This window comes from Zalophus californianus, chromosome 1, assembly GCF_009762305.2.
Source record: "Zalophus californianus isolate mZalCal1 chromosome 1, mZalCal1.pri.v2, whole genome shotgun sequence".
Taxonomy (NCBI): domain Eukaryota; kingdom Metazoa; phylum Chordata; class Mammalia; order Carnivora; family Otariidae; genus Zalophus; species Zalophus californianus.
The window spans coordinates 3,217,166-3,243,240 of NC_045595.1; the positions used below are offsets into that span (position 1 = coordinate 3,217,166).

Below are 26,075 nucleotides of genomic sequence, written 5' to 3' on the forward strand. Positions count from 1 at the left end.
CATTTCATTCATTCCCTCTGAATATATTTAGCGCATATTAAATGCTTCTAAAGCGCTGCACAGAATTTAACTTATTTTCTCCTTGTTGTTCACATAAAAAGACGTTTACAATTTTAATACTTATAATATTCAGCCGATGCCCGATTAGCATAAACTAAAAACTGTTCCTGCTCTAAACCGCAGTTTCAGGTTGTCACCCATCACCCTACGTAAAACGTTTCGTCATGACGTAAGAGCCTGGCCCTCCCTCCTCCTGCAGACCTATCCCACGCACTCAGCCAATCATAGTGTAGAACTCTCAGCTTGACATCTTCTGCCGCCAATCGCAGGGCACCTCCTCCCCGCCAATGACCAGCGGCAGAGAGGAAGCCCCGGTGCTCCGCGGGAATATCAATAAGGGAGCCATGGGAGGAATGGAAGCCTCGGTTCTCGCGAGGATGCTCCCGGCGCTCCCTTCTTCCCGAGGCGGGTTGTCACGTGACGCAGCCTCGCCCAATCACCGCGCGGGCTGCGGGGGTCGCCGCGGTTCCCGCCAAATACGAGCTCGGCGGCCGCGGCAGCAGCGGCGCGGGCGGGAGGGCGAGCGGCAGTGGCCGCCTGAACAGAGCCCGCGCCTCCGCCGTCTGAGGGGAGCTCGAGCCGCCGCCGGGGCGATGCTGGAGGAGCTGGAGTGCGGGGCGCCTGGCGCCAGGGGAGCGGCCGCAGGTCGGTTCGGGCCCGCTCCGAGGGGAAGGGGGGGCACGGCGCGCGGCCTGCGCAGGCCGAGGCGGTATTTGGGGGCGGACGGGCCTCTCGGCCCCCGGCCCGCTCCTCTTCGGCCGGCGTTCGGTCGGTGCGGCCGTTACGGTCGGAGCCAGGGCCTTGCGACCCGAAGGGCGCCCTCATTGATGTTATTGTTGCGGCCGCGACCATTTTTTTTCCGGCGCTTTTGCGTCAGTTCGTCCTTGCAGGGCTCTCTGCGGTGACGGATCCGTATGGCCCGGAGGGGAGACTGAGGCCCAGGGAGGCGAAAGGGCTGGCTTTGCAGGTTGCTGAGTGCGTTTGTGTCCCCTGAGCAAGTTGGACTGTGCAGCGACCCTCTGGCCGGGTGGGGAAACTGAGGCCCGGGGGCACACGGGCTCGGGGACCACAACAGCTGCGTCTGCGGGTTAGGGCAAGCCCAGGTAAGAGGCCTGGATGGTGGGATCGTCAGGGAGCTGGGACTCCCGAGTTCTTGATCCTGCCCGCTATGCAAGGTGAAGACCTGCCGTCCCCTCCCCCACCCCACCTTGGGAGGGGGCTTTCTAGCACCTGGCAGGGCCTTGGAAACGTGGGATGGTGAGCCAAAGAGGACCAGACTGCCTGTCTACCTTGCTTGACTTCCATTTTGTCCCTAGCACTGGCGCAATGCTTGGCACATAGTAAGTGCGGGACAAATAACCTGTTCATTGACTTAAGGGTTGACAGGGAGATCAACTAGTCTACTCCAGGGTTTCTCAACCTGGGTGGGCACTGTTGACATTTGGGGCTGTCCTGTGCATTGTAGGGTGTTGAGCAGCATCCCTGGCCTCCACCCATCAGATCCCAGTAGCATCCCCTTTTACTGTTTGTGATGACCAAAAATGTATCCAAGCATTGCCAAGGGGCCCCAGGATGAGGGGGCAGAATAGCCCCCTAGTTGAGAAGCACTGTTCCAATTCTTTCCAAACTTTGAAATTTCACAGAGACATAAAATTCATATCAGTAGAGTTGGGACCGATTGTCCTGGGCAGTCATTTGATCCAGTAAGAATGTTTAATTTAAAAATTAAAAAACAACACTACCTTGCTGTGACCATCCTCTCATAAAAGGAAGGGGTGTTTTAATGCTAAATAAAATTAGGAGGCATGTAATCTCAGAATAAAGAGCATTGGTAACTTTAGACAGGAGTGTGTGTTAATTGTATGTGTATCTTTGAACAGTTCAGATCCCTGAGTGGGCTACTCTTTTGTGCTTCTGGGCCTAGGTCATTTGTGTTCCACTCACATCAAAGCTGGTGACTCAGGGCCACACCAGTAAATACTTGTGGTTGTCCTAAAAATAAATTTAAGTAGGTAAAGATGATGTATACTTCTGTTGAGGGGCGAAAATCATGTCTTTGGTAAACAAGGACTTGAGAATGATACTGTCTTGAAATGGGTAGAAAGGAAATGTGAATCCTCAGGGTATTTGTATTCCAAGCTTGGAGGGTAGGCGAGAGCAGTTTCATCTATGGACAGCAAGTTTTTAGAAACCTTGATCTGCTTTTTAAAAATACTTACGTTTATGTATCTTTTACAAAACATATGTAGATTGCCCCAGATAACTAACCTAGATTTTTCTCAAGCCAGATCTCCTAGCAGGTGTCAGCTTCTAAACTTATTCTAACCAATTGAAGCATATTTTCCAAAGACTTAGTTCTATTTACAGTCATTTCTGTATTAGCTTTGATAGATGCTTTTCTTGAGATTTTTTTCATGCAGGAGAACATTCTCCCTTATTTCTTGACAGCACTTCAGCTCCAGCCCGGCAGGCTCAACATGCTTTAAATTGTTTTACCTGTATGGACTCTAGTTAAACTTTTTTTTTTTTAACATTTTTTAATTTATTTGACAGAGAGAAAGACAGCCAGAGAGGGAACACAAGCAGGGGGAGTGGACAGAGGGAGAAGCAGGCTTCCCGCAGAGCAGGGAGCCCGATGTGGGGCTCGATCCCAGAACCCTGGGATCATGACCCGAGCCAAAGGCAGACGCTTAACGACTGAGCCACCCAGGCGCCCCAGTATGGACTCTATTTAAAAAAGAAAATAAGCCCTATTCTGATTTTGCAGATTTGGTGGTGGGGATGGGTTGATTGGAGGAGAACATTTTGAGGTCATTAATGGTGAAATGGGTAATGCAGTGTTTTCTGTAATCTCTGTACTCTTTTCCCTTTTCTCTTCTCTCTCTCTCTCTTTTTTTTAAGATTTTATTTTTAAGTAATTCTGCACTCAGTGTGGGGCTCAAACTCATGACCCTGAGATCAAAAGTTGCACGTTCCACTAACTGAGCCAGCCAGGTGCCCCATCTTTCCCTTTTCCACTGTCCCTGTTACCAGCTCATTGGTGTCCCACTATGTGCCAGTTCTGAGCTAGGTGCGAAGGTACAGTGTGGAACAAATCTCCCTGTTGTCACAGAGCTGGCATTGCGGGGGTGGGGGACATAATAATGTAAGTTTCAGAGTGATAATTACCACACAGAGATGAGAAGGTATGACAGTGTTGAGAACAGAATTTCTCAACCTGTTAACATTTGGGGCGGATAATTCTGTCGTGGGTGCTGTCCTATGTATTTTAGGATATTTAGTATCTCTGTCCTCTACCCACTAGATGCTCCCCGCTCACAACAACCAAAAACGTCCCTAAACATTGCCAAAGGCCCCTTGGTGAGGGTGGCAAAATCACCCCCACTGGACAACCACTTTGGACATATTAGGTGGCTGCATATGTATTTACTACTTCATTATTTCTAACTTTTAATAACTTATCCTTTGACACTTCATTCACAGCCATGGATTGCAAAGACAGACCAGCTTTTCCAGTCAAGAAGTTAATACAAGGTAACTGTCTGGGAAGGGGTTAAATACTGTTCCTAATTTATATCCTTCATTGTCTTCTCAGTTGTATTTTTAATTTTCTTTGAGCAGGGGCCTTCTGCTGGGGTCCTCAGCAGAAGCCTCAAGGGCTAGGGACAAGATAAACAATTGCACCTTCCAGTCAGAAGCTGGGGAATCCATGTGATTGTTACTGTTTTCTTAGGTTCCCAGAAGCAAATCCAGTGGTCACTGACTTTATGAGGGTTTCTCTACTTCAGCACTGTTGATGTTCTGTAATTTTTTGTCACAGTGTGGGGCTATCCTCTATAATGTAGGGCTTAGCAGTGTCCCTGGTCGCTCACCCGAGTCATGACAACCAATAATATCTCCAGACTTCACCAGAAATCCCTGGCAGGCACAACTGCCCCTGGTTGAACCACTGTTGTACAGGACAATAAATGTGTCCAAATCCTTCTGTTATGAAAAGAGTAGTATATTTGCTCTTAGGCCAGATTAGCTGAGTGACTGTATAAAAAACTATGGTTTCTGATTTTTAAAACTTGGTATCTGGTTCTCCTGGAGCAGCTTTCCTCCTCCTGTGATGACTGATAGCAAGTTTGGTATTGAGGGGAGTCATGTTAAGGGCAACCGTCTCTGAGGTGAAACGATCATGGGCAGGGGCAAACTGTGGAACCCGAGGGCATGAGTGTTTTATAGGGAAATCCCCACCCCCTGGGCCCTCCTCCAGCCCAGCAAGGTTGATACTTGAGCATATGGAATATTAAATTATTGATGGGTTTTTGCTCTTCACACTTTCCCCGTAAAGATGGCCTCCTCTCTCTGTTTCAGCTCGTCTGCCCTTCAAGCGCCTGAATCTTGTCCCAAAGGAGAAGAGTGAGGACGGGTCGGATGACATGAGGAGCTCTGAGGGCACTCCTGCACAAAGTCAAGTACCTGATCTGGAGACCTCTTTGGACACCTTGGAGAACAACTGTCATATGGGCTCTGACATGGACTGTAGTCCAAAACTTGTCAACGGGAAGGGTCCCTTAGATAACTTTTTAAGAAGCAGAGTCAAAACCAGTATTGACCAGACCACAGTGATCATTGATTTGACGGAGGACTCGAGTGACCAACTAGATGGCCTTGTGGCCCACAGTAAACTAGATCCTGCAGCCTCTCCCTCCGAGGAGGCTGTAAGTGGGGTCAGAGAAGAAGCTGGATGTGACAGGGGGACATTGGAGGCCAGTCTGGAGGACGAGCTGACGTATCCTGAGGAGACCCTTACAGACATTCCATGCAAAACAGAGGAGGGTGCTGGCTCCGGGGGTGCAGAGAGGAGTGGAGATGGGCAGAAAGCCTCGCCCCCAAGCAGCCCTGTGCCGACAGGTGGTCCGAGAACGTGCTCCGAAAAGGACCAGGATGGTTGGAGTGAAGCCAGGGGCATCCTGTTCAAAGGGAAGGTGCCTGTGGTGGTTTTGCAGGATATCCTGGCTACGAAACCTCCTCAAGCCAAGTCTCCTCCCATGACACCTGCAGACCAGGGCATGCCCTCTGAGAGCGAGATGCTGGAGTCCGGCCCTGAAGAAGACTCTGTTCTTAGCCATTCGTCCCAGGGTTCTTCCTCTCCTACCAGCTCGCCTGAGGGGCAGTCTGCTGCCAAAAAGCACAGCAGTCCCCGGCCTTCCCCCACCTCCACACCTATCCGTAGAGTAAGTATCTCTGCCGAAGGCCAGTGTGGCAGTGCTGCTGGGATTCAGCCTCTTGCTCTTCCCCTGGGGATAACCATGTCACCCAGGTGGTTAGTGGCCAAGCAGTGGGGCCACAGACTGATTCAGAATTCCTTGGCTATCAAAAACCATTAGCAGTGTTCGGTTACACATATATTGCGATGTACAGGGTCCAGTGTGTCGGATGTCTTCTGTGTGTTGGGTGTTTTCTGTGAACTGCCATCTTGGTAGCCATGGTTGTTCACACCTAATGAATGGTGCTAGTCACCGTAGCAATTTTAGTAAGGAACGCTTGTAAGCAGGCAGCTGCGACGCCTCATGTCAGATGTTAGCTCCCTTCATTTCTCCTTGCTGTTCCAACACAGGCTCATAAGCGTGTTGATGGTAACGAGCCTTGGTGAAGAGACCCCAAGACAGCAGGAAGAATAAAATGGGGATTCTGTAGGGTCAGCTCTCGTCAACCTAGACACCCGCCGAAAAATCCTCACCCAGAGCAACAAGAACAAAAGGAAAACATGGCACCATTTTTAAGGAGCACAGAAAGATGACTTGAAATGCCTGTTTCTGTTGCTGGTTTGCGATCAGCACGATGGCAGCTGTCTCTGCTCTCACCCACCTTTAGGGTCTTATGGGTAAAACTGATAAAATGAGTCAAGAATCCAGAATTATGTTTAACAGTGTTTTTTGTTTTGGGCTTTTGGGGTTTTGTTTTTCAGTATTTTGGTTTTGTAGAATTTTTGTTTACATTACGTTTTGTTTTAGGTAGGCTCCATGCCCAGCATGGGGCTCAAACTCACTATTGAGATCAAAAGTTGCATGCTCCACCCACAGAGCCGGCCAGGTGCCCTTAGGTTGTTTTGTTTTTTGGTTGCTTTTTAATGTGAGATCAGATCCTGAGTTGGATCATTCAGTCTCTACTGTACCTGCTTGATTTGACCTTGATCACTTTCTGAGATTTGATCTCTAAGGGACTCATTATTTTTCTAGATGATTCCTTGGCTTTTATCTCCTGAGGAGTTGAGAAGAAAAGAAAAAAATGGCTTTCTCTTTAGGTCTTCAAAATGTCAAGAGTGGAGCAATCTTTTTTTTCTTGCAGACGGAGATACATTTTTAAACTTCCACGTGAGCCATTATTCAGACTCTCAGAATCAGAGTTGACGTCCCTTTTTGCTGTCGGCCATCTTGTTCGGTCCAGCCAATTGCTTGAAATCCTTCCAGACTGCTGCTTCTACTTTGCCAGATCTTCTGTCATGTGACATGTTACAGCCAGTTAGCCTAGAAAACAGGACATGTACACGTGTTTCCATTCTTCTTAAGCACTTCATTTTTAAAGTTTGTTTTTATGCCCGTAGCTGAGCCTGAGATTCGGGAAGTGACATAGTTGGGCGTTGTCATGAAACAATTTTATTTCTGTCTGCTGGCCCACATGGCACTCGGACAGCTGAGCAAGTGAACTACTTGTGGTCGGTTAGAAGATCCTGCACCTGAGATGTTGGGTCTTAACTCTGAACACAGGCTTGGAGGTCTGAAATGCTCCAGAAGGCAGTGTTCTCACATGACTTTGCGAATAATTTACACTGTGAGTGGTGAAGGTTCAGACTGCCCCAGAGCCTGTGGCAGAAAATTGCCTCTGCCACCCACAGGCGGGCTGGTCCATCACAGGAATGGAAGTAGAGCCTCCTGATGGTGGTCGACCCCAAAAGGATGAGAGCAAAGTGAAGTGATCATCAGGCACCTCTGGCTGCTGTGAGAGCAAGACTCCCCGGGGGAGTGGCCGAAGACAGACCACTTGCCGCCACACCCACAGCCTCGTCCTTTATCTCCCCGTCCCCCCCCCCAAGGAGCAGGCGTTTCTTGATTTGCTGGTTAGTTTTGTGTTTGGTGCTCAACCAGCACCTTCCCTTGAGGGGTGGTGCTCAAGGTTTTCCTGACCCTTATTAGTTTGGGGAATGCTTTTGTTTTTCCACTTTCCTTCCCCACCTCCTCTTATCCTGATTATAGGTAGAAACTCAGTGAAAGCTTACACATTGTTTCATATTACTATGTAATGTGTTTGATTTTATATGGCTCCCATAGTCCTGGGGATGGTACCATAAAATCTCTGCATTTGGATTCCCTAGGCATGGTCCTCGAGTGAGTGAGTGAGTGAGTGTGTGTGTGTGTGTGTGTGTGTGTGTGTGTGTGTGTGTGTGTGTTTCCCTTCCGGGGAACTTGTTAAAATGCAGATCCTGCTGTACCTTCCCAGGGAGTCTGAGATACTAGGCCCGGAAGACCTTCATTCTGTTGTTTCTTTTGTTTTGTTTTAAAGTACTCCAGGGGTTCTAGAGAATCTCAACTTTGAAAAAGTTATTTAGGAACACCAATTTTAGATAATCCAGGGTCTTCTGACTAAACAGTTGCTCTTTAGCATTAGAGCATTTTACCATTTGGAATAGAAGTTTGCTTGCATTTTAGCTGTGAAATTCAGCCTGCTTTATTGGTGATTCAAGATTTATTTTTTAATAAACGATGATGTTGATAGTGTTACTGGAATCTCTGAATCTATACAAACGAACTGAGATCACTGGAACTTTCCCCAGTATAACTTAAACTATACAAGTATTAAATTCTTCGTGTTCAAAGACATCGTTGAAGCATGACAATCCCTCCGGGCCCGGCTGTCCCAGGAGCTCGTCACCAGTATGTGAGAGATCCCTTGGGAATACACATTTTGTTTCCTTATATGAGCCATGTGCTGTAAATATGTTTCTTTTTCATTCTGGGGTGTCTTCGATATTTTTGATATTTTCTGTACAGGACTGGGAAGATCTCTCGTTAGCTGCCATGTCTTATACCTGTGGTGTGGACACACTGCAGTTCACGGAGTCATTCACGTTGCTGGGTGTTTCCGTTGTCTCTAATTCTCATCCTTGACAAAACAACTGTAATGAGCTTCCTTCTTCGTGTTTCCTCGGGCTGCTGTTAAGTAGCGCTTGGAGCTCACAGGGAGGCGCAGGTGAATCTTGCCTGCTTGCCCTCCACCATGGCCGGAGCGGTTTGAGTGGCATGTCTTCCCCGCTGCTGTCTCTCCCCTGCCGGTAGGTTTTTAGCTGCTCCTGCTCCTGCCGCATCGCCACCTCTCCTCACCTCGTTCACCGCTGCTTATGAGCTAAGAAATTAAATCTCCCTGTATATATAAAATCAGAGCAAGTGGCTCTGAGAAGGTCCTGCCAAATAAAGTGCGAGGATGTTCGTGCACATAGTTCAGTCGGTCTTGATGACACGGGATAGTTGATGTGTGTGTTTCAGCTTCCTTCTGGGATCTTGGGTCTTGTTTCTGGCAGCAGAGTTCCAGATAGGTAACGCATGTGGTCTCCACTTGGAGAGAGTTCCATAAACACTTGGGCCAAATGTCAAGAAAATAACATATCAGGGGCGCCTGGGTGACTCGGTTAAGCGGCTGCCTTCGGCTCAAGTCATGATCCCAGGGTCCTGGGATCAAGCCCCGCGTCGGGCTCCCTGCTCAGTAGGGAGCCTGCTTCTCCCTTTCCCTCTCCCTGCCTCTCTGCCTACTTGTGCTCTCCCTCTATCTCTCTGTCAAATAAATAGTCTTCAAAAAAAAAAAGAAGATAACATATCAGACCAGTAAGGCCCACCTGAGTGCCTAGTGAAGCAGTAGATCCTGGTTCTGCATGAAATTGTAATTGCTGTGGTTGTTGATCATTAGCCGGCTCCTGGGAGTCATGTCAACTGTAAGCCTGGACTCACAGTGGAGGGGGAGCTCTGTAAGAGGCACTGATTCTGCATCTGAAATTCACTAAGTGTGGGCAAGACTGTTTTTCCCTCAAGTGCTCTCCTCACGAGGGAATCTGGCAATCACGTTTGGTACTGTAAATTTGAACGCAAAGGACAACAACAGAGATACAGCAACTTGCGGATTCTGCTGTTAAATCCTTTCTGGGGGGGGTGAAGTCCAGGGACTTGGCAGGCAGAGTAGACTCTGGAGAGGCAGATGCTTTGTCTCGAGCCCTTGATAAAACCACTTTGGTCACTGGCATTTGTGCTGCTCGTGCTTAGTACAGACAGGCTTGAGCATCCTGGCACAATGTTGGTGGCGTTTGAGGTCCTGCCGGCAAGTGGCTTTCATGTGACTGCTCAGCCATTTCCTAAGGGAAGGCTTAATCCAAGAAACTCGGTGTGTCCCAGGTAAGAAGGATGTCTTCTTGAATTTATTAATCTGTAATTTGTATTCTGCACGAGGTCTTGGCTTTCTCAGAGAAATCACTGCTACCTAGTTTTGTCGATATGTCAGAGCATCCAGAGAATAGGCCTTTGGTTTTTCGACTCTTCAGTCTCACATTTTGGTTGCCTCTGTAAGTCTCCAAGGAGCCTGGGGAGTTACTGCTTTTCCCGTCTGTGCGCTCCCTCCCCACTGTTCTTCCATCGGGTGGTTTGGTTTTCAGGATTCCCCGCTCTGGAGATAGCTTAGGCCAATAGTCTGAACTGGCTCATACTCATACCTGAGGCCACGTTGCCTGCATAGGGAGTGAATCCAATGGTGCGTCTTGGTGAGTCCTTCCGGCCCGTGCTCACTTTGTAGCAGGGCAGTAGAGAATGTTGTGCTCTAGGATATAGGGGTCCTAGACCAGATCACCACCTCTGGCAAGCTGACTTTTCCCCCTGAACATTCACTCCACATCTCAGAAGGCAGAGAGTACGCATTGGTGGCTCATGGGAATCCAGCCCGTAGACCTGTTTTATTTGATTCACAGTGTTAATTTTTAGACATTACCTACAAAATTTAAATAAAGTCGCCAATATCAGCTCCTCTTGGAAAAATTGGAAGGGGCTGCCCTGTTTCTCTTGTGCCTGGCCCCCTTCATTTTGGTTATCTGTCTCCCCAGTCTCCTGTTTTATCCCCAGATGCATGCACGTGCATGTTCATTGGAGTTCACGACCCCACCATGACATTTTGGTTTTCTGGTTCTGTTTGGAAAGGTTTTCACTGTGCTCCTTTTGTAAAGAAATTCTTAATTGTGTGAGTCCCCTACCCCCTCTTCCCTTTCTTTCCCAAAGAAGTGTGTAGTATGTTATGTGAGCTGTAGTGATTGAAACAACCCATGTTTAAAGAGAAATGTTTTTCATTTCAGATAACTAAGAAACTGGTCAAAGCTTCTGCAGAGAAGGACCAGCGCAGACTGCAAAGAGTAAGACATTTCCCCTGAAATAGAAAGTTACCCTGTGGTGCTTTTTGCATTAAATAGTAAGCAAGGCCCCCGTGCACCTCCTTTGCCCGTTGTCACCTTTACCCACTTGTCCTGACCATGACTTTGGTTCTTGCTTCATTTCGCACAGCTGTGCCTTGGGACTTGTGGGTTGCATCGTAATTTTTAGCTTTGGTAAATCGTCTGAAGATTTTGCACGTAGCCTTTTTTAAGCTTCTATTATTATCATTGTTATTCCTACTGCCTTGATAGCTGGGCATCCCATCATCGTAGTTGAAACTTGCCTCCCAGGCCCCTTCCCATGTGCTGTGCTGGTTTGGTGGCCACGACTAGGTGGGTGATTATTGCCTAGTGTTGCCTTCTGAGTCTTCACTTCTGTCATCTGGAGGTCACCACATGTCACACACTTCAAAGCAGAGGACTTTTTGCTCATTGTCATAAAGAGCAGGGAAGCCCACTGGCCGCCCCCCCCCCCCACAGCAGCTTGTTGAAGGGGTGATGATGACAGTGGGGCTGTGCTCACCCGGTGCTTCCTGTGCCACCTGCCTAATGGCTGCATTCAGTCTTTGTGGGTCAGGTTTTGATGGTGGCAGTTTTAGAGTTTCTCTCACTCTTGGTTGAAATTTCAGAGGTGAACGCATGTGGGGTGGGGATGGACATGGGGCTCAAGTATGGCTGGTTTCCAGAAGCCTTCTGCCTCCTTATTTAGCAGTGGGGAAAGGCGACTCCTCACTGCCTTGCACGCTTTCTCCAGACCAGGAACCTTCTTCAGGTATCCGACCCGTCAGAAGAGGGTGCAGAGGATACTTTGTAAGAACTGAGCAGTTCCACCATCTCTAACAGGGAGCCTCCGTGGCTTTCCTTAAAGCAACCAGAGGTTTTTTAGGGCAGAGGGTAGGATATTCCCTAGAGATGAGGGCACGGTCCTTTGCCCAGACCAAAAGTGGAGTTGCCAGGCTCCTGATGTTGGGAAACCCATTTCCGACAGATAGAGTCCTTGAAAATTCCCTGGTGCTATGGCAGAAGACGAGTGCCCACGTGTGGCAGGCGAGCCTGCTGAGTAGGAACTGGAGCTTATATAATAACGCAGTGCCTCAGGCCATGTGCCAGTTGTTTGGAATGAGGAACTGATGGAAAGATAGAAACAAATTCATTTTTCCCTCTGACTTAGCAGGTTCCCGGTCCCCGCCTCATCCTGATCTTCCATTTCAGAGGAAATCAAATAAACCCTATGAAGGTTTTATTTGAAGGTGGGAAAGGTGGGAAGAAAAATGCTTTTGTTTTAAACATAGGGAAGCAAAACCTGCAGGTGTTTTTGTGTCTTTATTTTATCATGGTTTTCTGATTAGATAGCGGGGAGGTTCTTAGGTCATTGTTTTTAATTAAGTAAAAAGATAAAACTCTGCCCCATGTTTAAAGATGGTATTTTGAGTGAATCTTATTTTGAATTGCCCAGGAGGTCCTGTGACCAGTGGCTGGCAGCCATCGCTTTTCTCCTAGCGGCCCGCGCAGTAGCGGGGCCCGTGTGGGAGGGCGCGGGCCGGTGGGGTCCCTCCCGGGGGAGCCACCCCACCGAGCCCTCCCCCCGCACGTGGGCCCTCGGGGAGGCGCGGGGACGGAGCTGTGGGACCGTCTCTTGGTGCAGGATAAGGAGCGTCTGGGCAAGCAGCTCAAGTTACGGGCCGAGAAGGAGGAAAAGGAGAAGCTGAAGGAGGAGGCCAAGCGGGCCAAGGAAGAAGCCAAGAAGAAGAAGGAGGAGGAGAAGGAGCTGAAGGAGAAGGAGAGGCGCGAGAAGAGGGAGAAGGATGAAAAGGAGAAGGCGGAGAAGCAGCGGCTCAAGGAGGAGCGGCGCAAGGAGCGGCAGGAGGCGCTGGAGTGCGTGTGCCCTTGGAGGGCTGGGGGGGGCAGGGGAGCGGGAGCACCCCCCCCCGCCCCCCCGCACACGCATGCCTGCCCGGGACCCCTGAGCCGCAGCTCGCCAGCGCAGGCTGCGTCTGTAGGCACCCGAGCTGCTGGGCTGAAGCTGAATTTCCCGTCTGCCAGGGCGAAGCTGGAGGAGAAGAGGAAAAAGGAAGAGGAAAAACGGTTGCGGGAAGAAGAGAAGGTGGGTTATTCTCGCAGAACCGCTGCAGAGTGTTCCCTTTGCCTGGGGAAGCCAGGTGGCCTGGGCAGGCTGCACCGACAGCCCGCTGGCATGCAGAGTGGCCGATGCTGGCCTGGGGGTCGGCGGGTTTGGGGAGCTGACGTCAAAGGAATGCTTTCAACTGAAAAACGCTAGGGCTCCCGTTCTTGGGGCTACGATCTCTCTTCCTTTCTTTGTGCTCATCTCCTCTTCCGTTGCAGCGCATTAAAGCAGAGAAGGCTGAAATCACGAGGTTCTTTCAGAAGCCAAAGACCCCACAGGCCCCCAAGGTGAGCAGCTGGCTTCCTCTGGCTTGACTTTTTGTCTTTGTCGTGTTCTTCCTTTTGAAAAGTGAAAGGGTGTCTTCTGACCAGGTAGCTTCCCTTTCATCAAGAGGGGGTCTCTGCTGACAGAGGGAGCTTTATTTCTGGTAGAGGCTGGAGACGCAATCTTTTGTCATTTGCTATGTCCTTGAAAAGACTAAAAGTGGCACATTTGCTAAAACCCTTGCCAAGTGTTTGGAGGTTGCTTCCTGAACAGTTTTGCGTTGGGAGCTGTTTGGGAAGGTGCCAGAGAAGACCTAGTCCTTAGGTTCAGGGAGCTGAGGCTCGGGGTGGGAGGCGAGATTAAGCATAAAACAATGGTTTAGAATTCACAGAATTCTGCTTCTCCAGCCCGGCATCTGTTGCCTTCTAGCAGCATCTGCCTCCAGAGACCCCAGACTTCCTTCTCCCTCCCTCCATGCTCCAGAGGTAACCCGTCTCCCCCGATGCAAGGGTGTCCATCTAGACCTTACTGTGCATTCACATCCTTTCGTGTATTTGTGTGTTTATATAGGTAATAAATCATGAATGTGTTCTGTCCCTACTTTGTTTACATCGCTGTATCTTGGATCCTTGCCATGCTGGCACGTTTGGGTCAGCTTCCTTCTTTCTGTTGCCACTTTTCATAGTGTGGATGGTGTCACAGTCTATATGGCCATTGCCCCACTGATGCCCCATCAGTGGCACGATGACTGTCACTGACACTCCTCTGCACATGTGCCTTTCTTAGGACGGCCACCTGGAAGTGGGCTTGATGCTTGGTCCCAGGTTACGCACTTGGACAGAATTACTGATTGTATTAGTTCCTGCCCAGGTGCCCTCCCAGCGGGAATGTCTGTGCTGGGCCTCGTGGGGAAATTAGCTCTTCCCCGCCTGCACTGGCATGGAATGGAACGTGTTTTCTTCTACCTTCACCAATTCAATGGGCAAAAAAATTGACATTCTTCTTTCCCTTTACGTTTTTCCTTGATTCCAATTGGACATCTTTTTGTGTTTTGTTTGCCATTTTATATCTTCTGTGACTTGCCAATTTCTATTTTTTTTTTTTAAGATTTTATTTATTTTTTGACAGAGAGACAGCGAGAGAGGGAACACAAGCAGGGGGAGTGGGCGAGGGAGAAGCAGGCTTCCTGCTGAGGAGGGAGCCCAATGCGGGGCTCGATCCCAGGATCCTGGTATCATGACCTGAGTCAAAGGTAGACGCTTAACCGACTGAGCCACCCAGGTGCCCCGGCCAATTCCTATTTTTTACTCATTTTTCTACAGGATTGGCTTTTCCCCTGACCTCTAGGAGTTATTTAAGCAAGCAGGATCTTTTTTAAGATTTTATTTATTTATTCGAGAGAGAGTGAGAGACAGAGCATGAGAGGGAGGGGGGGTTAGAGGGAGAAGCAAACTCCCCGCTGAGCAGGGAGCCCGATGCAGGACTCGATCCTGGGACTCCAGGATCATGACCCGAGCCGAAGGATTTTCTTTTTTAAGATTTATTTATTTGACAGAAAGAGAGTGCACACGTGCACTAGCAGGGGGAGTGAGAGAGGGAGAAGCAGGCTCCCCACTGAGCAGGGAGCCCGATGCAGGACTCGATCCCAGGACCCTGGGATCATGACCTGAGCCAAAGGCAGATGCTTAACCGACTAAGCCACCCACAGCCAGGATTTTTGTTCTTGGTGACACACGCAACAAATATTCCCTCTCAGTCTGTTATTTGCTTTCTAAGCTGTTTATTTTTTTTTTTAATTTTTTTTAAAGATTTTATTTATTTATTAGAGCGAGAGAGCACAAGCAGGGGAAGTGGCAAAGGGAGAGGGAGAAGAAGGCTCCCCACTGAGCAGGGAGCCCGAGCCTTCTAGCCTGTTTGTGGTATCCTTTATCCTACAGAAATTTTGTGTTTTAACGTCAGCATTTTAAATTTTTTATGCCACTTAGCTTATGGTTGCAAAGCCTCATGTACCCTGTGGCCATGGACAGATATATTCTCTTTCCTAGTTTTTTTGTTTTATTTTTTGCTGTTTGTGTTTTGTTTGTTTTTAAAGTTTTTTTTTTAAGTAATCTTTACACCCAATGTGAGGTTCAGACTTACAGCCCCAAGATCGAGAGTCGCATGCTCCACCGACTGAGCCAGCCAGGCGCCTGTTTGTTCATTTTTCATGTGTAGTTCCTTAGCTTGGCCGGAGTCCTTGGTCATGGGGGCTTGGTCCTAACTCTGTCCTGTATGGGTGCCCGATATCCCAGCACCCATTCATTAGTGAGGTGGGCAGTCGGCTGGTTCTTGGCTTTGGCTGTATATTGGGAAGCACCAGGGAGCTTTACAAAATCATGGAGCCTGGATCCCATCCCAGAGCGTCCCCCAGGCCTGGGGTGGGCCTTGGGGTTTTCAGCAGTTCCCAGATGGCCTGCTGTGCGGCCATGGTGAAGGCTGTTGCTGTAGTACTCTCTCCTCAGTGAGGTCGGAGGCTGGCTTATACTGAGCTTCACAGACTGGACTCTCCTCCTGACTCCCCAAGTCCTCATGTGCTGCCAGCTTTGGGATCCACTGACAGACATGGCAGATGCTGAAGGAACTCTGAGGGGGGAGATTAAATCCACCAGAATTTGTGGGGAGTGATTCTTAGGGAACAGACACCGTGTCAGGTTCACGTCCGCCTTCGGTGTTGAGATGGGCTCTGGGTCGTGAGTCATCTTGTCACGGTGCGGCTCTGGGTAAGCGGTCACTCCCCGGGGGCTTGGCTTCCTCACCTGGGATCGCAGGTCCTTTTGCGCCCCACCCCCTTCTTTTTAAAGAGCCGTGTTTATTGAGGTATAATTCACAGTAAGATTCGCTCGTTTGGTGGGTTCTGACAGTGTGTCGGGCTCCACAGCACCCCCGTACTCGAGTATTGCTGTCACCCCAGTTGGCTCTCTATAGTCAGCGCCCTCCTCCCCTTTCGGGCCCCCCAGCCCCTGGCAACTGCTGATGTGACTCCTGGCCCCTGTAGTTTTGCCTTTTACAGAAACTCAAGTAAATGACATCACCCAGCGTGTAGCTTTTTGTGTGTCTCCTGGACTTACCAACCTGGATGAATGCGAAAAGGAACATGCTCATGTGGCATGTCCAGGGGCTCACCCTGGAGCCTGCTGAGCAGCAGGCATCCCACCTTACAGGCGTGCATCACATCCTCTTCTCCATTTCAGACCCTGGCCGGCTCTTGCGGGAAGTTCGCCCCTTTTGAAATTAAAGAGCACATGGTTCTCGCCCCTCGGTTTCGGACTGCCTTCGACCAAGACCTCTGTGATCAGTTGGACCAGCTCCTCCAGCAACAGAGTGGCGAGTTCTCCTTCCTGAAAGATCTGAAAGGCCGGCAGCCCCTCAGGTCTGGACCCACCATGGTTTCAAACCGAAACACGAGTATTTATAACAGGTTAGTGGCCAGGGAGACCATCTTTTGCCTGTTGGTGACGTCAGAGCACAGTTGGAAAGTCCTGGGGGGCCCAGGGCAGAGCTCTGGGTTCTGGCCTGCTGCTGGCTCATCGTGGCCTTGGGCCAGTTGTCTCCCTTCTGGGCCAAAAGCTTAAATTTCACTGCTGAAGTCTCGCATGCAGCAGCGTTGTTGAAAGCCGCTGCCGCAGAGGGCAGACTGCCTGGCCTGGCTTCCTGGTCTTTTGAGGGAGGGATCCTAGTTCCGTGCCGGCCTCTCTGGGAGGACATTTTGCTGTTCTTGTTGATCTCCTTGTTCTATAAATGCTGTGGGGCAGCAGCGTGGCAATCTTGTTTCTCCCTCCTCCTTGCTCTGTGTCCCTGGAGTGAACGTCCCTTAGCTTTCTTGGGAGCAAGTGGTTACCCATCTTTGTAAAATGTTGATGGCCTGCTTCCTTGAGAAGCATGTCGAGCGGGCATGTTGCGGAGGAGGCGCGTTACTGGGTTTCTTCCTCAGCGACGTGGTGATTGTGGAGAGCGGCAAGGTGGACGGCGTTCCTGAGAGGAAGAAGTTTGGCAGAATGAAGCTCCTACAGTTTTCTGAGAATCACCGGCCGGCATACTGGGGGACGTGGAATAAGAAGACAACTGTCATCCATCCAAGAGACCCCTGGGCCCAAGACAGGGTGAGCTTGTGGCAGAGGTGCTGCTGGTCCAGGCACGTCTGTCTTTCTGCATCTCCTTCTCGTTTTGCCTTTTTTATGCTGGTCTCCCGGATTCTAGCGTTTCTGCTTTGCCAGCCCTGAAAGACAACCATGACGCACCGCGTCTTTGTTTCCTCAGAAGCTTCTGGACTATGAGGTGGACAGTGACGAGGAGTGGGAAGAGGAGGAGCCGGGAGAGTCCCTCTCCCATAGCGAGGGGGTGAGCACGCACCTGCACCTCATTTGGGTCTTGCCCAGAAGGCTGAGTTCACTCACAACCAGCCTGTGTTTGATGGCAGTGTTGTCTGAAAATTGCAGCTGGCGTTTACCATCTAGATTTCCGGGGGCACCTGGGAGGCCTAGTCAGCTGAGTGTCCAACTCTTGGTTTCGGCTCGGGTAGTGATCTCAGGCTCGTGACATGGAGCCCCATGTCAGGCTCTGCGCTGAGCAGGGAGTCTGCTTGAGATTCTCTCCCCCTCTCCCTTCCCCTCTCCCTCCGCCCCCCTCCCTCCCGCCGTGCTCTCACTCTCTCAAATAAATAAATAAATCCTTATTTTTAAAAGAATAGTTAAAAAAAAAAAAACCCAAACAGATTTCCAACTTTTCTTGGAAAACCTTTCTTGGTGACGCTGGCCCGCTCGGCGGTGGGACTGAGTGGTGCCCACCCCGTTAGATGGGGCACGCTTACGCCTAGTCTGCCCTGGTCCCCGCCCCCTCCGGTCTTAATGTCTGGGCGGCTTCACTCGCTCGTGTTCTGCCTGCCCCCCTCCCCCGTCAAATAATGGCATTCGTTCACGAATTCTTGTGTCCGTAAGAATGACACTCAAGGCAGTAGATGGTTTTTCCTTCCTTAGGTGTTTGCAGGTTAACATTTTAAATGAAGTATTTATTCAGTTGCCACATATTATGAGCATCTTTTTTTTTTTTTTTTTTTTTTGTGGTTGATGATGACGAAGTGGGAGAAGATGAAGATGAGGACGATGGTTTCTTTGTGCCCCATGGGTACCTGTCTGAGGACGAGGGAGTAACCGAGGTGAGGGGCAGGGAGGTGACTGTCCCAGAGAGAGCTCTCTGGGCCAAGCTTGGCTGCTAGCCTGGGTGCCGTTAAGACTAAGCGACAGCCCCAGCTCACCCACCTGGTTCCACGTGCACTTTGTGACTCCAACATGTAGTCATTTGTGGGGTCGTGGGGACCTGAGCTTGGGTTTTGCCTGGGGAGGGTAGTGGGGTCTGCAGAGGTAGGCGAGAATCCCAGGTGGGGAGGCGGCACGAGGAGAGACCAGAGTCAGAGAGGCGGGGGCTTTGTGTTAAAGCGCTTTCGTTCTTTTTACGTTTTCTTAGCTGAGGTATAATGAACTTACAAGAAAACATGCAGATCTTAATTATTGAGTGCAGTGAGCTTTAATGATCGACATTTGTAAACCCATCACCCGAAATAAAATCTAGAACTTTCTGTCTCTCCAGACGGTTCCCCCGTGCCCTTTCAAGTTAACCCCCAACCCCTGCCACCAACTCGCTCGACTCTGCCAGGTGGCCGCTCTTAGGGCTCCTGACAGCCTGTTGCGTTGTAGCGTTGGGGCAGAAAGCAGAGAAATGGAGAAGTGGGATGTTGCCCGGGGCAGTGGCTTTGTCTCTCCAGATCCGACCCGGGGTGGGGGGGGCGGTGTTCCTCAGATGTTTCCAACCAGTGAGGCAGGCGTGTCTGTGGAGCCCATGAGCCTCCCCGCTCAGAGTGGTGTTGGGCCTGGCGTGGGAGGAACCTGGCCCGGAGGGTGAACTGGGCGTGGGATTTGGGGTTGGGAATTGGACAGCCCTGGCATCACACCCTACCCAGAAAATCTAGAGTGGCCGTGAGCGGCTTACCGGTGAGGCTCGGAGAATACCTGAGACTCTGCCAGGCACAGCCAGAGAGGATGGGTGCATCCCAAAACAGCAAAGGGCGCAAGTGTCAGTCACCATTAAGTCTAGGGAAGCACGCTGCTATTTCCCAGCCGGTGATGTTAGGAAGAGGGGTGCAGGACGCCGTGGGGGCCAGGAGAGGTGGACGCAGTGGCCCTGGGGGTGGCATGAGAAGGCTCAGGGGCCTGGGAACCCTGAGTGAGCATTGCTCTCCACCCTGCAAGGAGTGTGCCGACCCAGAGAACCACAAGGTTCGCCAGAAACTGAAGGCCAAAGAGTGGGACGAGTTTTTGGCGAAGGGGAAGAGGTTCCGCGTGCTCCAGCCCGTGAAGATCGGCTGCATCTGGGCAGCTGATAAGGATGGCGGTGCTGACCTGAAGGTGCTGCAGCAGTTCACGGCGTGCCTTCTGGAGACAGTCCCCTCCGAGGAGGAGCAGACGCCCAAGGCCTCCAAACGAGAGAAGAGAGACCAGCAGAGTGAGTGCCGGTGCCTGGCGGGAACGGGAGGGGATCGGGCTCCCAGCTGCCCTGGGTCCAGGGAGACTTTATTAGGTGGCTGGATTAAAATGTAGAAGTCCTTCCAACAAATTACAAAAGCCAGTGCTTGCTGAGCACATCTCTTCCTTCCTTAAGACGACAGCAGTACGGGGCGCTCCTTTAATTAGCCTGCTTCCCCAGCGTGCCTGGCTCAAGGTTGCACATGTCCCTGAGGACTCTGCCTCCTCGCTCTTCAGAGCCAGGGGAGGCCCAGTGACTCAGGAGAGTGTGGTGACCATGACTAAGGAGAGGGAGGCGTGCTAGGTTATCCAGAGAAATCCTGCCTCGGGTGAGACGGGCTTCCCAGCCTCCTGCAGCTCACGAGTGTGTCTGAAACCTACCCTTGAAAGGCACCCCGAAGCTGACCGCGTCTCTGACCTTGGTGACAGACCGGGAGCCCTGTGCAATGTGTGTTCTCTCTCCCCGTGTCTCCCCGCCCTGCCCCCGCCAGTCTTGGGGCAGTTGCTCCCACTGCTGCACGGGAATGTGAACGGAAGCAAAGCGATCATCCGGGAGTTCCAGGAGTGCTGCCGCCGGGGGCTGCTCAGCAAGGACACGGGCAGTCCTGACAGCAGCTCTGCCAGCCCGCCCAGCCCCGGCTCCTCCCGCCCGCAGACCCCCACCACCAGCGAGGACGCCGCCGTGCCCTCCAAGGCCAGGCTCAAGCGGATAATTTCCGAGAACTCGGTGTACGAGAAGAGGCCTGATTTCAGGATGTGCTGGTACGTCCACCCGCAGGTGCTGAAGACCTTTGACCAGGAGCACCTGCCTGTGCCGTGCCAGTGGAGTTACGTCACCATGGTGCCCGCGGCCACCAGGGAGGACAGTGGCAGCGTCCCCGCCACGGGGCCCGGCCAGGGGACGCCCGTCTCGCTGAAGCGGAAGTCGGCCGGCAGCATGTGCATCACCCAGTTCATGAAGAAGCGCAGGCACGACGGGCAGGTGAGGGGCGGGGCGGGGCGGCCGGGGGGTCCCCGGGGCTTCCTCAGTTCCCGTGAAGTTCAGCTTTGAGAGCAGTTTTGTGAGGGTCACAGCAGAACAGCAGAAAGTATCACGATTTCGCATGTTCTCCCAGTCCCCGCCTGCACAGCCTCCCCCTCTGTCAACATGGCCCCAGAGCTGTGCATTTGTCCTAATCCATGAACCTACAGGGACCTGTCATTCTCACCCCGAGTCCCCAGGGGACGGTGGGGGTCACCCTTGGTGCTGTACGTTCTGTGGATTCGGACGAATGTGTGATGGCGTGTACCCACCACTGCGGTCTCCTGCAGAGTAGCTCCACTGACGGAAACATCCCTGTGCTGCTGCTGCTGCTGCTGCTGCTGCTGCTGCTGCTGCTGCTCCTGCTCCTCCTCCTCCTCCTCCTCCTCCTCCTCCTCCTCCTCCTCCTCCTCCTCCTCCTCCTCCTCCTCCTCCTCCTCCTCCTCCTCCTCCTCCCCCCCCCCCCCCCCCGCTCCCTTCCGACCCCTGGGAACCACGCAGCTGTCTGTCGTCTCCACGGTCCTGTCTTTCCCAGACTTGGAACCACAGTGTGTGGCCTTCTCAGACCGGCTTCTCTCACTTAGGGATGTGCCTCTGAGGTTCCTCCGTGCCGTTGCCTGGCTCAATGGCTCATTTCTTTTCCTTTTTTTTTTTTTAATTTAAGATGTTGTTTATTTGAAAGAGAGAGAGAGCACGGGCAGAGGCAGAGGGAGAAGCAGGCTTCCCGCTGAGCAGGGAGCCCGACGCGGGGCCCCATCCCAGGACCCCGGGATCATGACCTGAACTGAAGGCAGACGCTTAACAACTGAGCCACCCAGGCGCCCCGATGGCTCATTTCTTTTTAGCCCCCAACAGTGTTCTGCAGTGACTTTTTAGTTTTTTTATCTATTTTTGCTTTTATTACATTCACTTATTGTAGTTACAAAGCATTGACTCTGCATCAGGGGCTCTGCTCAACCTTGTCTACACAGCGATGAGCAGAACCATCTAATGGGAGCACAGACGAATTTGTCGCACAAACAGCTGCCTGGTCACAGACGGGCAGTGCTTGGAGGAGCAAGTGTGAGGAGCGGAGCGTGGGGACCTGGGGGCGCCCCATCTCCTGTGCCGGCTGCGTGCTCAGAGGGGCAGGGACCCGGGCACAGCCTTCGGTGATGTTGGATGTGTATTTCTTTTCCTTACTGGAATAGGAATGTGATGAGTTTCTTTCCTTTCATGCATCTACTCTTAGCGGAAACCTATTTTGCAGAGTGAGCACGGGGTCCCCGTCTTAGGCAGGCATCTTGCAGGGTTACGGATTTTACGAGGAGGATGTGATGAAGGTGTCTCGCGAGCCGTGTCTCCGGCTCACGTCCAGTGCCCTCCGAGGGGGGTCATGTGACTTGGGGAGCCGCGTGCTGCAACCTGGGCGGTGACGCCCCGCATTCCCAGCTCCTGCGCACGGCTTCTCTCTCTTCCATTCAGCTTCGAAAGTAAAGTGGCTGTCGGAACAGGAAGGCAGGAGAAATTGCTCCTGGAATGACGCCTGGCCTTCTCCCTGCTGCTGTTGCAGACAGATGAGGCCTCGATCTCCTGACCCTGAGAGCATGACCCGAGTGGAAACCGGGAGTCGGGCACTTCCACTAACTGAGCCAGCCTGGCGACGCTGAAGTCCGCACTGTGAAAGCTCCTTAGAGGGGCGCCTGGGTGGCTCAGTCAGTGAAGCATCTGACTCGTGATTTCTGGTCAGGTCGGGATCTCAGGATCGTGGTGTTGAGCCTGCGGCAGGCTCTGCGCTCGGCGGGGAGTCTGCTGGAGATTCTCCTCTCCCTCTCCCTCTGTCCCTCTGCCTGCTTGCTTGTACGCATGTGCGCTCCTTCGCTCAGGGCCCAGGGCCGCGGGGTGGGCCGGCACAGGGTGTGCCTCATGGGGAGGGAAGCCCTGAGCGCCTGGCTTCTGGGGGTATTCTGGGAGTGGTTCCCTGGGCAGTTAGCCTCACCCCTGCTCTGCAGAGTGGGACACAGAACTTGGCGGTCCTAGTGTCGGGCTGCCGGTCACGGGGCCCCAGCGTCACAGCTTCAGCACATGGGGGTTTGTCCTGAGCTCCGTTGATGACAGGCTCCCCCGTGTCCCACTCTCTCCTTCCTTAGCATGTGGCCTTTGTCTTCATGGTCACAGAATGGCTGTCCCACCTGCAGCCAGCAGGACCAAGGCAGCAGAGACTTTCCGTTGAGCTGGAAAGGGAAACCCTCCCCAGCGGACTTCACTGGAGTCCTTCTGGCCAGAATTCGGTCGCACAGCCACCCCCACTGCAGGGGAGGCTGGGTAAATGAGACTGGCCAGGAGCCCTCAACAGCACTCTGGTTCTGCTGTGTCAGGGCAGGGCGGGGGGATGGCTTTGGGGCATGCATTAGCCAGGGTGCCCCCAGCTGCACAGCACCCATATAAACGCGCAAGACACAGGTAAACTTCTAGGAGTTTCTACTTGTGTTTTGGTAAAGCCACTAATGGACACTACTCTTGGGGATAGGTGTTGCCAAACTAGGAACATGTGCAGATGTTTTAGATTGGGTTGAGCTTTTTTAATTTGTGGGAATTCAATTTTTTTTTTCAAATTTTTACTTAAATTGTAGTTAATTTTTTTTAATCTTGTGGGAATTTAAAGATCTTTTTGAGTTGACAGTCGTCCTGCTACACCATGTGTTCACAAGGGGTCATGATCAGTCAGGTGAACAGGGCTGAGGTGAGGCACCAGGTCTGTGGTCTTGGGTGGCCCCCAGGGTGACTCAAACTTTGGGCCGCAGTTTTTTTCTAAAATGGGGAGAGACCCTATTTTCCCTTTCCAGTCAAAAATCATCTGATCAAAATGACCCCGAACAGATGCTCCCCAGAGTCAGTTCTTCGTCGTAGCTAAATGCCTTTCCAAGCATGGGGAGTGTGGTGGGTCCTGGGCCTGGAGGGCTGCGGGTGGGGTCCCCCCTGCAAACTGGCAGACGCGCGGGGAGCCTTGTTCATCTGCGCTTGCGCGTCCTGTCTGTAGGGCCCGTGAGCGGGAAGGGCTGTATGCGACCGCTTCGTTCCTTTTGCTTGACAGACCCAGCCGAGTGCCTCTCAGTCAGCACGGTTGAGAGCCGGGCCGTGCTCTCCTTAGCCAGTGAAGTCTTTGGAAACAGGTGGTTGGAGGCGGCCACCGTCATGTCTGTGGGGCTGTCCGGCTGGGCCGGCAGGCTGCTCACCACATGGTCCTGTGCCGCCACCCCTTCTCCAGGCAAATGCTGTTTCCTGTAGCAGAGGAATTCCAGGAGTGTCTTGAGAAACAGCCCCCCTTTTGAAACAAGCCCGTCTCCGCCTCTGCGGGTTCTTTGCTCATCTCCAGAGAGCAGGGCGCTTGTGTGGATGGTTGGTGTTCAAAAGTGGCCTCCTCCTTCACGCTGTCCTTCTGTGCCCTCCGGTGAAAGCCAGCGAGCGTGGCTCCGGAAAGTCGGTGGAGACTGTGCCCACAGCGGCTCGGATGGTGTCACTGGCGCCAGTGGCCTGAGCATGAGTGACGAGAGAGAGTTGTCAGGGGCCGGGCAGAGGGAGAGCCCCTGGGCAGAGGAGGAGACGCTGCCTGGCTGAGAAAGTGGGTCTTTATCCTTGTCTCTTTCAGACCAAACCAGAAACCCAGATTGCGGATTCAGAAACGGCAAATTATTTTTGTAACGTAGTAATGCCGGTGGTCATTTGGGGAGATCTGAATGAGGTCCTTTGAGAGAACCTTCTCTCCCCCCACAAGGCTCCTTTGCTCATAGGCTCTCAAGCAGACCCCTCAAACTTGTTGCCAGATCGGGTGGAGGTTGGGGGGGCACAGCGGCCCACCTGCTGTTGCTGATGGCCCGTGCACCCTTGTCTGCCCAGGTGGGAGCGGGGGACCTGGATGGCTTCCAGGCGGACACAGAGGAGGAGGAAGAGGAGGACGGCGACTGTGTGACCCTGGACATCTCGGATGTTGGGGGTGAGCGCCCGGCAGGAAAGGACGGACGCACGCGCGCTCGCTCCACGCGCCTCCCGTCTGTAAAGAGTGGGGCTGGGTTGAGAGACCCCAAGAGGCGCTGGGCGGGCTGGGCGGGTGTGGACGGTGGGCTCTGGTCCAAGGTCTGCAGGATCTGAGTTCTCTGAAAGCTGCCGTGCGCACAGCAGGACTGGACTCAGTAGCCATGGCAGAAGTAGGTGCAGTAATGGGCCAGCAGTTGGGATGCTGACCACATTGGGGCGCTGTTCCAGAAGCTTCCCAGAGAATCTTTCGGCAGTGCTGCACCTGCAGTGCCAACCCCTGGGCTGAGTCCCAGGAGGGGAGTGGTGGAGTCTGAGGGTGTAGTCTTGGCTCTACTGTAGAAGGGGCTCAGTCAGGGAGACCTAAGGAGGGGGCGGGGAGCCGAGTGGGCAGCGGGGGAGGCCAACATTTGACTCTTTACCGAGTGAGCTGAGGAGGGGACAGGCTCTGAGGGCTGTGAGTGAGTGTAGCTGTCTGAAGGGGGGCAGGGGGGTGGGGGGGCCAGTGACTCGGGCCCCTACCCAGTCTGGGGGTGCAGCCAGCTAAAGCCGCCTCCCTCTCTTGCCTTGCAGAGGCTCCGGCCCCGTGTGGAACCACTTCTGGAGCCGGGGGGTCCATGGGAATGGACACCAGTGAGAGCCCCGTGCCCGCCCGCTCGCTCGGCCCCTGCTGAGTGCCCCGCCGGCCCGGTGTGTGTAGGTAGAATGGTTAGAGCATTCACAAACGCCTCTTGGATACTTGAAAGTCCTACGAGTCCTGTGTAAAGAGCACTTTGTCCTGCTTCGCAGGCCTCCCCGGAGGTCTGGAAAGTTTTATAGAGGATGCTTGATTTGTTCCTTTTGATATTTGTAAAAATTTTCCCCCCAAAAGCTGCATATTAACCTGCCCTTTAATAAAGCATTATTGCGATGTGAGGACCTGTACAGGGACAGCCTGGTCGCGCCTCCCCAAGCAGGTCCTGTGATGAAATGCTTGTAAATGAGTTGGACCTGAAGTGGGTGTGTATAAACTTATTGTCCAGCCCTGACCCGGTGTGTCTGTTGTCTTTTCAAACATCGTTTCTTGTGAGTGGGTACGTTCCATCCCCTGGGCTGGCTGCATCCCCGCCCCCCGGGGGCTGGCGGGTGTGCGCTCCCCTACCTCGTGCATGGCTCTGTCATTTGTATAAAGGGTCACACCTTGCAGAAGCACTGTCCCCACCTCTACGGTCTCTACGCTGACCTAGTATAAGGTGACAGCTTCCGGAAGGTGCTTCTGCTGGTCTATCCCTCCTGCCCATCTGCGGGCCCCTGTGCCCTGGAGCAGCCCTGTGTTGGGGCTGTGAGCGGCCCCACAGAGGCATCAGAGCACATCAGAGGCCTGGGGGCATTGAGATTTTGGCAGAGCTCATGGACTCCATTTAACCCGGACGCCTGGTCCCTCTGTCGAGTTCTTTCTGTTCCTGCTGCCCCCCCCACCCCCCCACCCTGGAGTGTTCAGCATCCACTGGATTCGGCCAAGACAGGGTGACCCCACCCCACCCCCACGGCACTCGAAGGCCAGGACTCCCCGCAGGAGGCGGGGTGCAGGCGCACCCGAATACAGGTGTGTGTGCT

General features: G+C 52.5%; 1 protein-coding gene across 5 annotated transcripts; it reads left to right on the forward strand.

The window, feature by feature from the left end:
- Nucleotides 1–412: 412 nt before the first annotated feature.
- Nucleotides 413–25,500, forward strand: CHAF1A (chromatin assembly factor 1 subunit A). Of its 5 annotated transcripts, none has more exons than XM_027584366.2 (15): nt 414–705; nt 3,544–3,594; nt 4,420–5,282; nt 10,430–10,486; nt 12,150–12,379; nt 12,548–12,608; nt 12,848–12,916; nt 16,124–16,350; nt 16,864–17,032; nt 17,190–17,270; nt 17,992–18,084; nt 19,175–19,427; nt 19,939–20,416; nt 24,345–24,441; nt 25,053–25,190. In XM_027584366.2, exons 1-14 carry the CDS (start codon nt 414–416, stop codon nt 24,415–24,417), a joined length of 2,997 nt encoding a protein of 998 aa, XP_027440167.2. In that variant the 3' UTR covers nt 24,418–24,441; nt 25,053–25,190. The 5 variants fall into 5 exon arrangements, with proteins under 5 accessions (XP_027440168.2, XP_027440167.2, XP_027440165.2 ...); XM_027584364.2 differs by having other exon boundaries at nt 416–705; nt 19,939–20,429; nt 25,053–25,500; XM_027584368.2 differs by lacking the exon at nt 414–705 and adding an exon at nt 859–1,163 and having other exon boundaries at nt 19,939–20,429; nt 25,053–25,500.
- The last annotated feature ends 575 nt before the right edge of the window (nt 25,501–26,075 follow it).